The sequence below is a fragment of the Pezoporus wallicus genome, unplaced genomic scaffold, assembly GCF_028554395.1.
Source record: "Pezoporus wallicus isolate ANWC-B61680 ecotype Strahan unplaced genomic scaffold, APGP_CSIRO_Pwel_v1 contig_9719, whole genome shotgun sequence".
NCBI lineage: Eukaryota > Metazoa > Chordata > Aves > Psittaciformes > Psittacidae > Pezoporus > Pezoporus wallicus.
The window spans coordinates 292,857-306,936 of NW_026642910.1; the positions used below are offsets into that span (position 1 = coordinate 292,857).

Consider the following 14,080-nt stretch of genomic DNA (forward strand, 5'->3'; position numbering starts at 1 on the left):
GTGTCCATCAGCGCGGGTCCTGCCTTCGGCACCGCGGGTGTGGTCCTCAGGCAGTGCCAGCCTTAGCACTGATAGAGGAAACGGCTGGGCCCGGGGAAGGAAACCGTTCACTCTTGCACTCACTGCGCGGCTTCTACTGCCCTGCCGCTGCTCTCCTCAGCTTACCTGAGCGCTGCTCCCTCTTCCCTCCTTCAGCGGCAGCTTCCCAGAGGAGAGAAGATCGTTCCAAGAGAGCGGAGATGCCTTGGCCAAGCAGGAAGAGAGACAAAGCGGCAGTAGCAGGTCTGTGCTGGCATCCTCACTAAGTCTCTTGAGGTCTCAAGCTGTAGTGAAACTGCAGACAGTCATCTTAACCCGCGCGGGTTTCAGACAGCATTTCCTCCGTGCAAACGGGCTGAGCAGCCAGGGGTGACCGAGACCAGGCTGTAGATGAGGACAGTGATGCATTCACAACGCCAGGTGGTTAAGAAACACAATTCACGCCCATTTACAAAGAGCTTTCACCTGCGTGTGCCCAGTGGAGCAGCAGGACACTGGTGTCTGCACAGACAAAACCCCAAAGAGCAAGAACCGGGCACCTGAGGCACTCTTCTGTGGTGTTTAAAGCAGAAGGTGAACAAAGTGCCCAGTTGGCTCATCTGTGGCACTCCTCTGCTTAATAAACTCCAGCAAATAAGCATCATCTTAGCCTTTCGTCACTCCTGTTGGGAACAAAATGGGGTTTATCTGAATGTTTTGTTGTCTCTTTTAAAGATAAAAAAGAGCCTGATGCTAAAATTGCCAAAACCGAGGAGGAGGCTTCGGATAAGGAGGAAGAGGAGAAGTCCACAAAAGCTCCAGCTGGGAGTTCCAAGTCGGGGTGGAAGAACTGGAAGAAGGCAAAGGAGTCTGACTCCGGTGGGGAGGAAAGCAAGATCACGTACTGCCACTGGCTGCTGAAATCAGAACCAGAGAGCAGGCTGGAGAAGGGAGTGGATGTGAAAGTAAGCACCTGCACCCCCCTTCCTCAGCAGGGTACAGCAGCAGTGTCACTGCCATCCCCAGAGCACTGAGTTACAGGCTCAGGCAATCGGGATGAACGCTGTTGTGTCTTTACTTCTCAAACCCCGTTTGTCTCCCTGCAAACCCCTGTTTTTTCATTGCATTTGGCAGTTCAGCATTGAGGACTTGAAAGCTCAGCCCAACCAGACCACCTTTTGGGATGGAGTAAGAAACTACCAGGTACGGAGCACACGACAAGGGAAGGCACTGCAGTAGCACTGGGAAAATGGGTAACCTATTCTTTTGCCTGGAAAAAGGATTTGCTTTTGAGGTTCAAAGGTTGGGCAATGCTCTGTTACATCATCCAGTTTTCCTTTTGCTTTGAGCAGCCCTTATTCCCCCTGGCAACCTCTTGCAAGTCTGTCCTTAAACTGTCAGCAGACATCAGCTTTCTCTTCCAGGCCTCGCTGCAGACAAAATCCACGTGTGCTTCCACTACTGTACATGCTTGCCCCCATACGTGATCAGCTCTGCTGAACTGCTGGGTTCCCACATGCTTTCTAACCATCAGGAGCTTGTCTTTAGCCTGGGTTTTATTTCACATGCACTCTTGTTAGCTCTTGTTCCTGCTGCTTGTAGTGAAACCCTTGATGCAAAGAGCTCAAAGTCTCTTCTTTACACCTGACAGGCAAGGAACTTCCTGAGAGCCATGAAGCTTGGGCAGCAGGCCTTCTTCTACCACAGTAACTGTAAAGAGCCTGGCATTGTCGGCATTGTCAAGGTGAGTGCCTCTTCCTTGCCCTGTGTTTTGGGGCAGGGAATGGGTTATCCAACAGCTCCTTAGCCCTGCTTCTGTCTCTGCACCAAAGGAGGGCAAAAGCTGTCCAGTGGGAGCAGGAGGTGAGCCTGGGACATCAAGGCTCAAGGGTACATGTGACAGCAGGGCTGACACAAGCACTTCTCCCCGGAGAAGTGGGACTAAATTATTCTCCTGCTGGCATGTCAGGGTGCTTCCAGCCAGGGCTTGCTCCACACTGATCAAAATCTGACTCAGTTCTAGTCAGTAATAAAACCTCGGGCACAGAGCAGCTTCTGCAGGAGGAGAACTCACCACAAAGTCTCTCATCCTCTACCCAGTTTTCCTCTGTTGGGTGCGCTCCTCTGCATTGCACTCCAAAGAGGTGATGGGGCTTCACTGACAACCGTCCTGCTCTGCAGTGCTTTGACCCAAGAGATGGAAAGGAAGGAAATGGACTTCCCTGTGAGAATGGAGCGCAGGGAAAGCCAGGCTGGCTTGTGCATCAGGATTAGTCCTTCTCTCTAGTCACAGCTTGCTCAAGGGCATTTCATAGCCTTTGCTGACAATAGCTTTGAACTGATGTCTCATGTTCTTCTCCCTTTCTGCTTCAGATCGTAAAGGAGGCTTACCCTGATCACACACAGTTTGATCAGAAGAATCCTCACTACGATTCCTCCAGCAGAAAAGAGAACCCCAAATGGTCCATGGTAATGTAGTAAACTAAATACAGCTGCTTCAAGCTCTGTGTGCAAGCTGAGTGGAGGCAGAAGCCTCTTTGCATCGTACTGTGTGTCTCCTTAAGCTTCTGGCCTGGCCTAGCTACCCTGTTCTCTCTCAAGAAGGTCAATCCTGATAGTTTCTCTGCCTTTTCCCCTATTTCTTCCAGAAGGCTGCCAAATCTATCTCCCTAAGTCTTTGAATGTTGGATGCAGACTAACATCCACGCACAGCAGGATTCTGGGTTAGCAAAGAGAACATCTTTAAGTACCACTCTCAGCCTAGCACAAAGCAAGCTGTAGTTCTGAGGCACGCTAAATGACAGGGAAGTGACTGTTCACAGGCTGGCTACATCCCACAGCTTCCTTCTGTATTGCCCATGCCAGCATGGATGTGTGCTGCTAGTGCCCAGTGCTCACAGTGCTGTAAGCACATCACCTGCCAGGAGCAGCCCAAAGTTCTTTTAGCCTCAAGCAAGGAAAAGCTTCCACACCATTATAAGGTGGCATTTGCTTCAGTTTAAGATCTTTATCCCCCTCCACCAGTATCTTATGTGATGCCTGGAGGCTTTATCCTCCTCTGCTGCCCCTCACTTCCCAGGTGGATGTGCAGTTTGTGCGGATGACCAAGCGGTTCATCCCGCTCTCTGAGATCAAGGCTCACCACCTGGCACACAAAACAGATGGAGGCCCCCTCAAGAACATGATGCTCTTCACAAGACAACGGCTCTCCATCCAGCCACTGACACAAGGTAGGAACCTTCTTCTCTGCACTCCTGGTGCTATTCCCTGCGGAGGCAGCCCTCACTCCGACTGCCTGTAAGTCCCAATTACAGCTGTTCCTCCCTTACCTTTCCAACGCAGAGGAGTTTGATTTCGTCTTGAGCCTGGAAGAGGAGAAGCCACATTAAGAACCTACCAGCAGCACAGTTTGTACCTTGCCACTGATGCCTCCTTCTAAACCAGCCTAATTCCCAAGTTCCCTTGCTCAACCCCAGCAACAAAATGTGCCCGCTCATGATCCACAGCTCCACATCCCTTCTCCTGACACACTGTTACTTGCTTCTTTTTAAATAAAGCTTTTGAGAATCCACTGCAGCTTCTCCTTTGTAATAGCTGGGAAATCTGCAGTTTAGCTCCTCAGGGACCAAACATCCTCCTTGGGGATCTACTACAGGAGCCAGTATGGTTCTGTGTGCTGCAGAGGCACATTTCTCTGCAGGAAGGTATCACTAGAACAAGAACATATAAACACGCATCCAGCTTGCTTGCTGCAAAGCACATCAGTTAACTTCCTGTAGGTACCAGACTCCTCACGTTATTTAAGCTCTGGTTATCAGGGAAGTGGAAGATAATAGAGCTACCTTGCTCGTTTTAAGCTATAAGGGTTCATCAGCAAAGCTTCTAAAGGAAGAGCAAGGACTGACAAAGCTACCAAAGGACAGACTGCCCCTGGAGGGCTGCACTGCACAGCACTAGGGGAAAATGGCTTCAAACCATAAAGAACCCAAGGCCAGAGGCAGGCACCAGGAACCACAGCAGACCAGGTCGTGCACAGCATTGACAGCCAGGGCTGGCTCTTTTTAATTGGAGAGACAAAAAAAAAAACCCAAGTTGGAAAATACAGCCATTGAAAAGACGACGAATTAAGAAACATGTAAACACAGCAGAGGCTTAATCACAGGTTGCACTGCTTGGCTGGAGTACTTGCACACTGCCCCTGCTCCAGCCTGCCTGGGCAAGAGGGAATGAGCCAAAGGCTGAACAGAACCCTCAGGGGCCACCACTGCTCCAGTGCTGTCTGCCCCTTACATACTAAGGAAATGCTCTTCTCTCCTACCTGCAGTGACCTTATGCTTCTGCTTCTCTCTGAAGAGGCTCAGCACTTCTGCTCCACCCCAGACAAACACAGGGCCTAGTGGGCAACAGGTTGAATGGTCCATTAGATGAAGGAAAAAATGGGAATCGTTTCTACATTCTGGGTCCACAAGTAGGGACACGGGAGAGGGGCACAGAGGAGGGAAAAATCAACCCAAACGACTCATGCACCTTCTCCAAGTCAACCCTCCCTAAGTGGTGAGCAGTTGGTGAACAGAACTCTCCCAACTGTGCCTTGTTATCCCACATCCAGTACTGCTGCTGTTCAGCCAGTAAACAAAACACTCCTGGAATGCAGAGACACCTTCATCCACGGAGTTTCTTTGATACCATGTGGCCTACAAGCAAGAGGAATAGGCAAGGATGGGAATTCCAGGTGGGATGGGAGCCGAGGGGAAGCTAGAGGGGGGTGTTAGGGTACTGCTGTGCTCAGCTAAGCCATGGAAGGATAGTCTGCTATCCCCAGAGGCTCCCACTGGGAGCTTCACTTGTCCCTACAAGATTGTATTGCCACAGCACAGGTTCCCCCTACACAGAGAGGGAGAGTAAGGAGTAAATCCAGATTCCATTGCCACCGGGGCCTGCAGCAGGTCCCCACCCCCTGCCCTGCCACAGGGCAGTTGTCTGACGCCAGGAACACCCAGCTCCAGCCCACGGCACAGCCCTCTCATGGGCAGAAAGCAAGCCACATCTTCAGATGAGAGCAGCACATGGTGAGACACAGCATCGGGCAGGGACGAGCTCAGTAGTGTCCTCTACAACAGCGTGATCTGTCCAGCTCCACTGACAACCACAGCCTTGCACGTGGTGAGTAAAAGATAACTTACTTTGGCAAGCAGAAACACACATTTATCACTGGAATACAGTAGCTGTCTTAGTACATAAAATGCTCCCCTTCCCACCCAGGCCCCGCTCCCTCCACCAGCACTGCTCCACTAAACAAAGCAGAAGATACCCTAGTGAGCCACCAACTCACAGGGAAATCCAGGCAAATCCCACTCAAGAGAGCTCACATCCCAGCATTTCCTGAAGGCTTCTCTCTCTCCATCTGGGAGGAGGTCTAGCCCCCTGCATCCTCAAAGGGCAGCTAATCAGGGTGGATATTCTCCAGACTCCATCAAGTCTACAAAGCCACATCTAATTGTTAATGGAGGAATGACTCCCTTCTGGGAATGTTCTCATGATTTCACTTAGCTGAAGACTAGGAAAAGCTTAATTCAGGGAAGGAAAAGCCCACATTCAGGTTCTCAGTTCACAGCATGACCCTCAGACCTTCAAGCTCAGACCTTAGGAATGTGCCTCTGGAAACACAGAGCTCCACCATCCTTCCAGTTGCTGCTTGGCTTCATCTTGCAGCACACACAAGCCATAAGCTTCTTAAAACCATCTCATCCACTTTCTGTAATTCCTAACCCTCATCCCACAGGCTCAAGGAAGCAAACAACCGTACACACGTGTTTCTATACTGCCCTGTCTGTCCCTACTACAGACTGCTCTGCCACAAGGACACAGGAATGAGCAGGACAGCGTGTGCACCGTAAGTCCACTCCCAAGAGAGACCCCATTGATGTCTCACACCCCAAAAGCATCCTTGAGAGCTCTCCAGGCTGCTCTGCAGCAGCAGCCAGAGAGGGGCACTCAGGCAGGTGCTGGGACAACACTAGGAAGGCACTGCTCTTGGCCAGGAGCCTTCTGCCCCCTCCTGTTGCCCACTCAACAGCACTGGCACCTTCACAGCTCTGCCCAACCTGTGCCACCTCCTCCTGCACTCTCATGCCTCGCTCCCTCCTGCCAGGCACAGCTCCTCCTTGCCACGACACACAGGAGCTCCACGGCAAGGCCACTGCAGCGTGCTCAGTGTGGCTGAGTCAGTGACATGATACAGCTGTTTGTGACAAGGAATCTAGCATGGAAAGGAAGGGGAGACAGCAAGGGGATAACACTCAGCACTTCAAGAAGGTCACACCTCAGTCCGAGTCCCTCCTCTACCTTCCAGCTAATCCCTGTGTCCTTTTCCCTCGTGAAGGTTTCAGAAAGGCAAGACAACATCCATCCTGCACAGCCCCAGAGCAACCTCCACCCCGCTGGGAAGCAGCAGCAGATGTGGCCTTCACTTGCTCTCTCCCTCCCCGCTGCCACACCAAAAGGGTCTCGGGGCAGAGAGGAGATCAGGCAGCGCTGCAGCCTCGGGGCACACGCCTCAAAGCAGCCAATCCCAGAGGAATGTCGTTGACTGGGAAGCACTGAGGCACCTTCAGCTCCGCAGCACCAGTGCTGCAGCTCGCTCTGCCCTCCCATCCCTTCCCACCCTGCGAGTCCTTTGAAGAAAGGAATTAAGTCAAAAACGGGTATTTGTTTTCACAAAGTCTCTCTAGTGTTTTGTCCTCCTCCTCCTGCTGCTGCTGTCCCTCTGGCTCCACAGCAGCATCCTCTGCGTGGCCCCTCACTGCCGGCCGTTGTTCTCTGCAGGCTGGTTGGGGGTCTTGGCCTCGGGGTGCGAGGAGGTCCCCTCAAACCGCTGGGAAGCGATGGCTGCCTGGTGGGACATGCTCTTCCTCACGATGTCTCCTTTCCGCCAGAGCACCACCTCCTGCAGTAACACAGCCAGCAGGCCTGGTCAGGGCTTGTGGGGCCTCCTCCTGGCCCCAGCCAGGCCCAAAGGCTGAGCCAGGCAAGCAGTGAGAGCTCAGCCAATGCTGGCATCTTCCACCTCATGTGTGCATGAGGTTATTTGCAGCCTTGGTATGTTTGGGTAGAGCGCTCCTCCCCAGGGTCTGAGCACACAGAGGCAACCCACTGGACATCTAGGGCAGCCATGGGCTACCGCCATGGGCTACCACATTGGAATGGGTAAGGTGAGAAGCTCCACCATGGGGCAACAGTGGACAAGAAATCCCAGTTAGGCACCTGCTACGCGCACATCTGACCCACGTGGACCACTCTTTGCACTCTCTCATTGGTATATGGGTAGTGGTATATGGAATATCCTTATGGCTATTCAGTCAAGAACATGATTCTCCCCATGGGAATCCCAAATTCCCAGAAGGTGCTTCTAACACTGGATCCCAAGTGACAGTCCCCAGGTCCGAGAAGAAACCCAGCTCTGCTCCTCACCTGCTGTTTGAAGTAGCGCCTCTCTTCCTCATCGATCAGCACCAGGTTGAGGTAATAACGCACCGAGAACTTCTTATTGATGTCCCTCATGGTTGGAGTCAGCTCGTAGCCAGCCAGGAAGAGCCTGATGGGAATGGACTCCCCTGCGAAGTGCACAGAACCATCAGCACAGGCAGAATGCACAGCTGTGAACTAGGAGAGCATCAGCAAAACACCTCACTAGGCCACAAACATCGTGACCACCTCCACAAGTGGGGTAAGATGAGCAAGAAGATCTCGACGCCCTTCAGAAACCCATAGCCAGATTCTGCCCTTGCTGACAGCTACTCCACCTCCACTTCTAAGAGCATGGGACTCGCTGTGACCTTCAAGACAGCACTGCAGGAAGAAATGAGTAAGGTGCCATTTTCTCTGGCAGAGGAGAATGTGGCACAGGAGACTGGCACGGAGCTAGAACATCATCTTTCTGCTCCAAGCTGCAGCAATGCCAGTTGGTGGCCCATGCCAGCAGCGAATTTACATCTATTCCACTGCTTCAGCACAAGACTTAAGTCATTGCAACTCATTATGCCTCAGTTCCTCCTCATCAGATCAGAGAAGGAAGGGGATCATATTTAACCACCTCTGGAAACTGCTGTGAGCCCACCAGTGAAACAGGAGCACACAGATCCAGCTGAAGATACTGCAGGACTCCTGTTCCCATCCCAAGAGACTCCTAAGAAGAGGAATTCCAAAGGGTTCATCTGCCTTCTCACCTCTCACAGGTGCCCCATCCATGATCTCGTATTTGGCTATTGTGTCATTCTCATGATAGACGTTGGGGCCGGTCCCTGTTGTTTCTCTCTTGATGATATCTATCTCCATGTGCTTGATCTTGATTCGCACCAGCAGGAAGTAGATCTTGCCAACAATCACATCTTTTAAATGATACCTAGCATGTGAAGGGAGAAAGCACCACAATCAGTATCTGCACCGTGACACCAAAGCCTCCAAATCCAATCTTTTAGGTCAATTAAAAGTAACCCCAGTATTACACCAGAGGGAGGTCTGCCAGCATCAGCTGGGAAAGGTGCATCAAAACTAGCTTAAAAAGAGCTGTTCCCAACTCCTCTGCCTGAATTAATGTCCCACTTCAGCTGCACTGACTGGTAAAGAGCAGACTTGATACTTGGAAGACACTTGGAAACACTGATCTTGCCAAGGATAATATAGGGAACACGAAGTTACTGCAGCAGCCTCACTCTGCTGTGCTCCAAGCTCAGGGAAGCCACAGCCTCCCACGCCTTGATCACAGAGATGTGATCCCCCACATCTATGGGGCAGGGTGAGGAACCCCCAGATCCTCAGCAGGATCCAACCTGCCTTGCTGGAGCACGTGAACACAAGACTGCCTTTGAGGATCACACACGTGCCTCAGGCTTCCAACCCAAGCTGTCCCCTGCAGCAGATGGCTCCTCACAGCCACTGCCTGCTCCCGAGACACTTACTTGGACTTGTTGTACTCAAACTCAATGTGTAGGCAATCCTCAATCCCCACCTCCATCTTGATGGAGGAGTTGAGCTCCGGGTAGGTGCTCAGGGTGTGCACAACTATGTCCATCTCCTTCACCACGTCGTTCAGTCTGCGGCTGACGGTCGCGCGGAGGAAATACCTGCAAGGCCAGTCCCCTCCTGTTAGGGGGGGCACGGGAAGCAACAGGGACAAGCAGGGAGGGATGTGGGGCTGAATGGGTTGCACTGGACTAGCCAAGCAGTCTCACAGGTATCCTGGCTTCTGGAGCAGCCAATACCCCGGGTTGGAAAAGACAGAAGGGAATTTTCTAATGGAAAAGGCTTCCCTAAGCTTCCATGCATTTGTGAGCCTCAGCTGCCCGAGTATCATGGTGGAGATCCAAGTAACAGCTTGCACATGGTAAAACCACTTTTGCAAGAGATGAGATCACGCTGGTCTCCAGAGACACACCTCTTCTTGCAGGTCCCAACTTTCCAACCTCCCTTCAAGGGCCAGCGACTGGATTTCCAGTCAACTGGAGCTCCTCAATGTGAAATACATGCTGATAAAAGCAGAGCCCTCCAAGACAACTACTCAGCCCCACCAAATCCACTGGGAATGACATTCCAAGCTTGTAAGGATGTGTGGGAAGGGATGCAGTGAACACCAGCACCTGCACACTGCACAGAGCCAGGGCCTGGGCTCAGCATGAGGAGGGGACTCACCGTAGCTTCACGTTCTGCCCCGTGTAGGACTCGTAAGGCTTTTCCACGTGGGTGAACTCGAAGTCAAACGTCTGTGACTGAGTGAATTCACCAGGACGGGCCAGGTCCTTCACCAGGGACACGAACTCGTGGTGGTTCCCTCGGTCATAGTAGAGCTCTGGGAAGACAGAAGGGCAGGGTAAGCTGTGCTGCTCCATCCCGCAAAAGCAAGAAAGGCAGGAGATGTCACAGGCCCTGCAGCAGGAAGAGGTCTGTACAGCCTCACCAGCTCCAAATCAGGAGCTCACCTTGCCTCAGGGACGTGGGTCACCTCCTGTCAGTATTAATTAGACTGGCTGAGAAGAGGGGCCAGTGGCTCCTGCAATATTCCAGGGAAAAGGCATTGCCACTGTAAGGAGAGGAAAACGCCACCACTGCTTCTCTGGAACAGCAAAGTGACCGAGCAAAATCAAGGACTAGGAGGCTTCCTGCTGTTCCTGCTTATCCTTTCACGACAAAGAGTTTGAGTGGTCTTGATTCCCACCAGGGAATAACAGTGGAGACTGTCACCAATCCTGCAGTAAGCCAGCACTCAGTGCATGACTGCCAAGTGTGTGGGGAGGAGGTTGAGTCAGGTGCTCCACCAGTCCCTGGATAACACATGAACGCTGATGAGAGAAGAGCACTGCTCAAACCAGCTCAGGTAACCAACACCAGCCCATTGCTTCAGTTTCCCCACAACCTTCTTGGGCATGCAAGAAACAACTGCAGGTCTCCTCACTTAATGCCCTTTCACAAGTGCTCTTCTCCTTTAGGACAAAGCCACAGAAACATAAAGCGCTGCAATTTGCATTAACAGCTGGGTATTACAGCTGAGCATCAAGGAAACCTGCCCTTCCCAAGGCTGTGTGAGCACTGTTCCTACCAGACACCCACACAGGCCTTCCAAAAGCTAAAGCCTTTGCCGGCCTGATAAGGTGAGATGAAGAAACAAACCCCCAAGTCATCAGACAGTCACATGCCCAAGCTCACTGTCAGCACTAAACTGTGCAGAGAAGACTTCTAAGAAGGATTAGTAGTGGTCAGGAACAGTTGTGAGACTCACTTCCCCACTCCTTGAGATGCACAGCAAGACTCCAGCTTATGATTTCTGCTTCATACACCCCTCTGCTCACCCTGTCTCCATAATGGAAGTACTGGCACTAAGACACCCCTCACTTAAGCTAAACAGTGAGTGCCATCAAGGCTGGGCAGGCAGGTGACATAAATAAAGCAGCTCTCTGCATTGAATACAGGTCCACAGGGAGGGAAGTGCTTGCTAACGTGACAGGAGGGACAGATTATCCCGCCACACAATGCAAAAAGCAAAGGCTGAACTTAAAGCAAGGGGAGGCAAATGTCAGTGCTGCCTTGGAAGGGCCCGGGCTGGCACTCTGCAGCCTTAAGTGGAGGAAGGATTGGTGTTTCTCACACTTCAGAAGACATTAGGATGCCAAACAGGTATAAGTTGTAATTGCAGGTTTTCAGGGCTATAGGGTTTCCAGGTTAAACAAAACCATGCTCAGGACACCGCAAAATGAAATGTTAAATGGGTTCTTTGCTCACCAGTGGCCACACAGGACAGTGTTCACAGCCTGGACCCTGGTCTGGAGCACCCGTTCTCCCCACTACACCTCTGTCTCCCTACCTCTATGTATGGTGTGGATACTGACCTTGTGACAATGGGAAGCTGGAATATAAGGCAGGCTGGTTTGAGATGGAAAGGATTAAGGTGGTACACAGTTCAGCTCTTGAATAAAGTTGCCTGATGGGCAAAAAGAAAGGGCTTGTGTGTGGCCACAGCACCTCCTACCATACCTGCTGGGGTGATAATGTGACTTCAAAGCCCTTATTCTAACCAGGTGAGGCTCAGAAATCTTCCAAAATGGGCAATGAGAAGCAGGTGAGGCAGCACAAAGCAGAGAATAGAGCAGGAAGTGAAGTTCATGCTTAATTTCCACTGACAATCATCAACAAATGGGCTCCCTCCTGAGGAACAGGCTTAGCTACACCCTGTTGTTTGCAGGCTCTCCTACCGGACCTCCCCTTCCCTTCCAAAAAGCAGCATTAAGCACAAGTGAGGCCAGCAAAATCATCCAACACCAGCATCAGGGTTGGGTGGGGAAACCTCCAGCTCACTTGCCTACAGCACATGATTTGCAATGCAGAGGCTGCAGGCCCACAGCTCACACAGTGGTTCTGGGGGTCAAAGTGCTACAGACACCAAATGCAGCTGCATCACCAGGAATACCAGCACAAGAGGGACGTGGAGCTGCTGGAGAGAGTGCAGAGGAGGCCATGGAGGTGCTGCGAGGGCTGGAGCTGCTCTGCTCTGGAGCCAGGCTGAGAGAGCTGGGCTGGGTCAGCCTGGAGAAGAGAAGGCTCCTGAAGGGGAGACCTTAGAGCAGCTCCAGTGCCTAAAAGGTGAGATGATGATTCCAAGATCCTGAACTTATTTTGGGGTGCAGGGATGAAACATGGACATCTCCACTGGGATCCAGGGTGGGTGTGGCAGCCACCCTTCCTCTGAGAGAGCAGGAAACGTTCAATCTGCATTGGTTACACACATGGATAACCACGAGTTTTGAACAACTTGAAGCCACCCAACCAACCATGCAGGGGCACACAGACATGCACTCGAGAAACAGAGTCAAAATGGAATGAGCCATGCTGAAGAGAAGGCATCAAGAATTCCAGCCTGGTTTGGGGTGAAAGAGACCTGAAAGCTCACCCAGTTCCAAGGGCAGGGACAGCTTCCATTGGGCCAGGTTGCTCCAAGCCCCTGTGTCCAACCTGGCCTTGAACACTGCCAGGGATGGGGCAGGCACAGCTTCTCTGGGCACCCTGTGCCAGCGCCTCAGCACCCTCACAGGGAAGAGCTTCTGCCTAAGAGCTCATCTCATCTCAGACTCCCACCATAAGAAAGCTCATTCACACGGGTCAAATAGTGAGGAACAGAGGTTGCAGAAGCCCCTGGGATGGATGGGCAAAACCCACCCAACTGACCACCCTTATTTTGCTTCCCAAAGTGGGTGGACAGACACCCAAGCAATGCCAACAGCAGAGCCATTCTGGAGAATCGCATTACTGGGACGTGCAGGCTCAGCCCTGCACCTGCAGGAGGTAAAGCAGGCACCACCCCCTTCCAAAACACATGCATCTGCGAGCTGCAATCAGTGCCCGAGCAGAGGCTGGAAAATAGGACGAGGAAATAGGGAACAATGACCTGGAAAAAGGCTGGAGCTCCCTCCCTTCACCAGGGTACCCACCTCCAGCAGAGGATGGACTGCCTGCGTGCGGCCATAGGGATCCGCCGGTGGGCAGGAGCACAGCCCCACCTCCACACCCCAAGGCCCAGCAGCATGCCCAGGACCCGTGCTACGGAGGTGAGGGGAAAGGGAGCGCGGCTCAGCGGGGCCTCACCGATCTGCCCGATGAACTCCACTTTGATGCCCTGGTGCTCCAGCCGCTTGTTGGGGTGCTTCAGGGTGAGCACCACCCGCCCGGACACGGTCTCCCCGTCGTAGAAGAGGAAATACTTCTCCTTCTTCCCTTCCTCCGTCTTGTGCTCCACCCGCCGCCGGCTCTCGCCGTCGCTCAGCACCAGCTCCAGCTCCACGCTCTGCCCGAACCCGAAGAAGCTCATTGCACCGGCCGGGTCGGATCAGGTGTGGGACCGGGACCGTTCTGGGGGGGTCTGCGAGGGCCTCTGAGGGGGTCTGCGAGGGCCTCTGAGGGGGCTGCGAGGGCCTCTGAGGGGGTCTGCGAGGGCCTCTGAGGGGGTCTGCGAGGGGCCTCTGCGAGGGGGTCTGCGAGGGCCTCTGAGGGGGTCTGCGAGGGCCTCTGAGGGGGTCTGCGAGGGCCTCTGAGGGGGTCTGCGAGGGCCTCTGAGGGGGGCTGCGAGGGCCTCTGAGGGGGGCTGCGAGGGCCTCTGAGGGGGCTGCGAGGGCCTCTGGGGGGGGCTGCGAGGGCCTCTGGGGGGGGCTGCGAGGGCCTCTGGGGGGGGCTGCGAGGGCCTCTGAGGTGCATGAGAGCTGCCAAGGTCTCCTGTGGGGAGCTGGAGTTGCTATGCACATACGGTGCTTATACACCACCCCCCACCCCCACCCCCCCGCCTTTTATTTCCCCTTAGTTTGGGTGGACGCAGTCTGGGATCTGGATTTCACTGAGACCGAGCCCCTGGATCCCAGCATTGTAGAGGAGATCACCAACGATGGACTTGATGTCTTCACCTGTCTTCACCAGGCCCTGCTGTGGTTTGCTGATGAGAACCAGAAGGAGGTGAGGATGATACTGACACCATGGAGGTGGGCCCTGGTGCTGTGCAGGTATTCAGGGCTGTCCCACCTGGAAACGT

General features: G+C 53.1%; 2 protein-coding genes across 2 annotated transcripts; one reads left to right on the top strand and one right to left on the bottom strand.

The window, feature by feature from the left end:
* Positions 1–187: 187 nt before the first annotated feature.
* THYN1 (thymocyte nuclear protein 1) lies at positions 188–3,587 on the top strand. The gene is made up of 7 exons (XM_057433190.1): positions 188–282; positions 754–983; positions 1,153–1,221; positions 1,670–1,762; positions 2,392–2,487; positions 3,098–3,248; positions 3,361–3,587. Exons 1-7 carry the CDS (start codon positions 240–242, stop codon positions 3,405–3,407), a joined length of 729 nt encoding a protein of 242 aa, XP_057289173.1. The 5' UTR covers positions 188–239; the 3' UTR covers positions 3,408–3,587.
* A 460-nt stretch (positions 3,588–4,047) lies between these two features.
* On the bottom strand, positions 4,048–13,371 carry VPS26B (VPS26 retromer complex component B). The gene is made up of 6 exons (XM_057433187.1): positions 13,147–13,371; positions 9,706–9,862; positions 8,976–9,140; positions 8,244–8,419; positions 7,489–7,631; positions 4,048–6,964 (listed from the first exon to the last, which is right to left on the bottom strand). Exons 1-6 carry the CDS (start codon positions 13,367–13,369, stop codon positions 6,818–6,820), a joined length of 1,011 nt encoding a protein of 336 aa, XP_057289170.1. The 5' UTR covers positions 13,370–13,371; the 3' UTR covers positions 4,048–6,817.
* Positions 13,372–14,080: the final 709 nt, after the last annotated feature.

Bases quoted from the DNA above. Each gene is read 5' to 3' on its own strand.
- THYN1 (XM_057433190.1), top strand. From the start codon at position 240: ATGCCTTGGCCAAGCAGGAAGAGAGACAAAGCGGCAGTAGCAG. The intron at 1,763-2,391 runs GTGAGTGCCTCT...TTTCTGCTTCAG, and splicing joins GCATTGTCGGCATTGTCAAG to ATCGTAAAGGAGGCTTACCC. The intron at 3,249-3,360 runs GTAGGAACCTTC...TTTCCAACGCAG, and splicing joins CATCCAGCCACTGACACAAG to AGGAGTTTGATTTCGTCTTG.
- VPS26B (XM_057433187.1), bottom strand. From the start codon at position 13,369: ATGAGCTTCTTCGGGTTCGGGCAGAGCGTGGAGCTGGAGCTGGTGCTG. The intron at 9,141-9,705 runs GTGAGTCCCCTC...CTGGCCTTGCAG, and splicing joins GGGCAGAACGTGAAGCTACG to GTATTTCCTCCGCGCGACCG. The intron at 6,965-7,488 runs GTGAGGAGCAGA...GTGTTACTGCAG, and splicing joins GGCGCTACTTCAAACAGCAG to GAGGTGGTGCTCTGGCGGAA.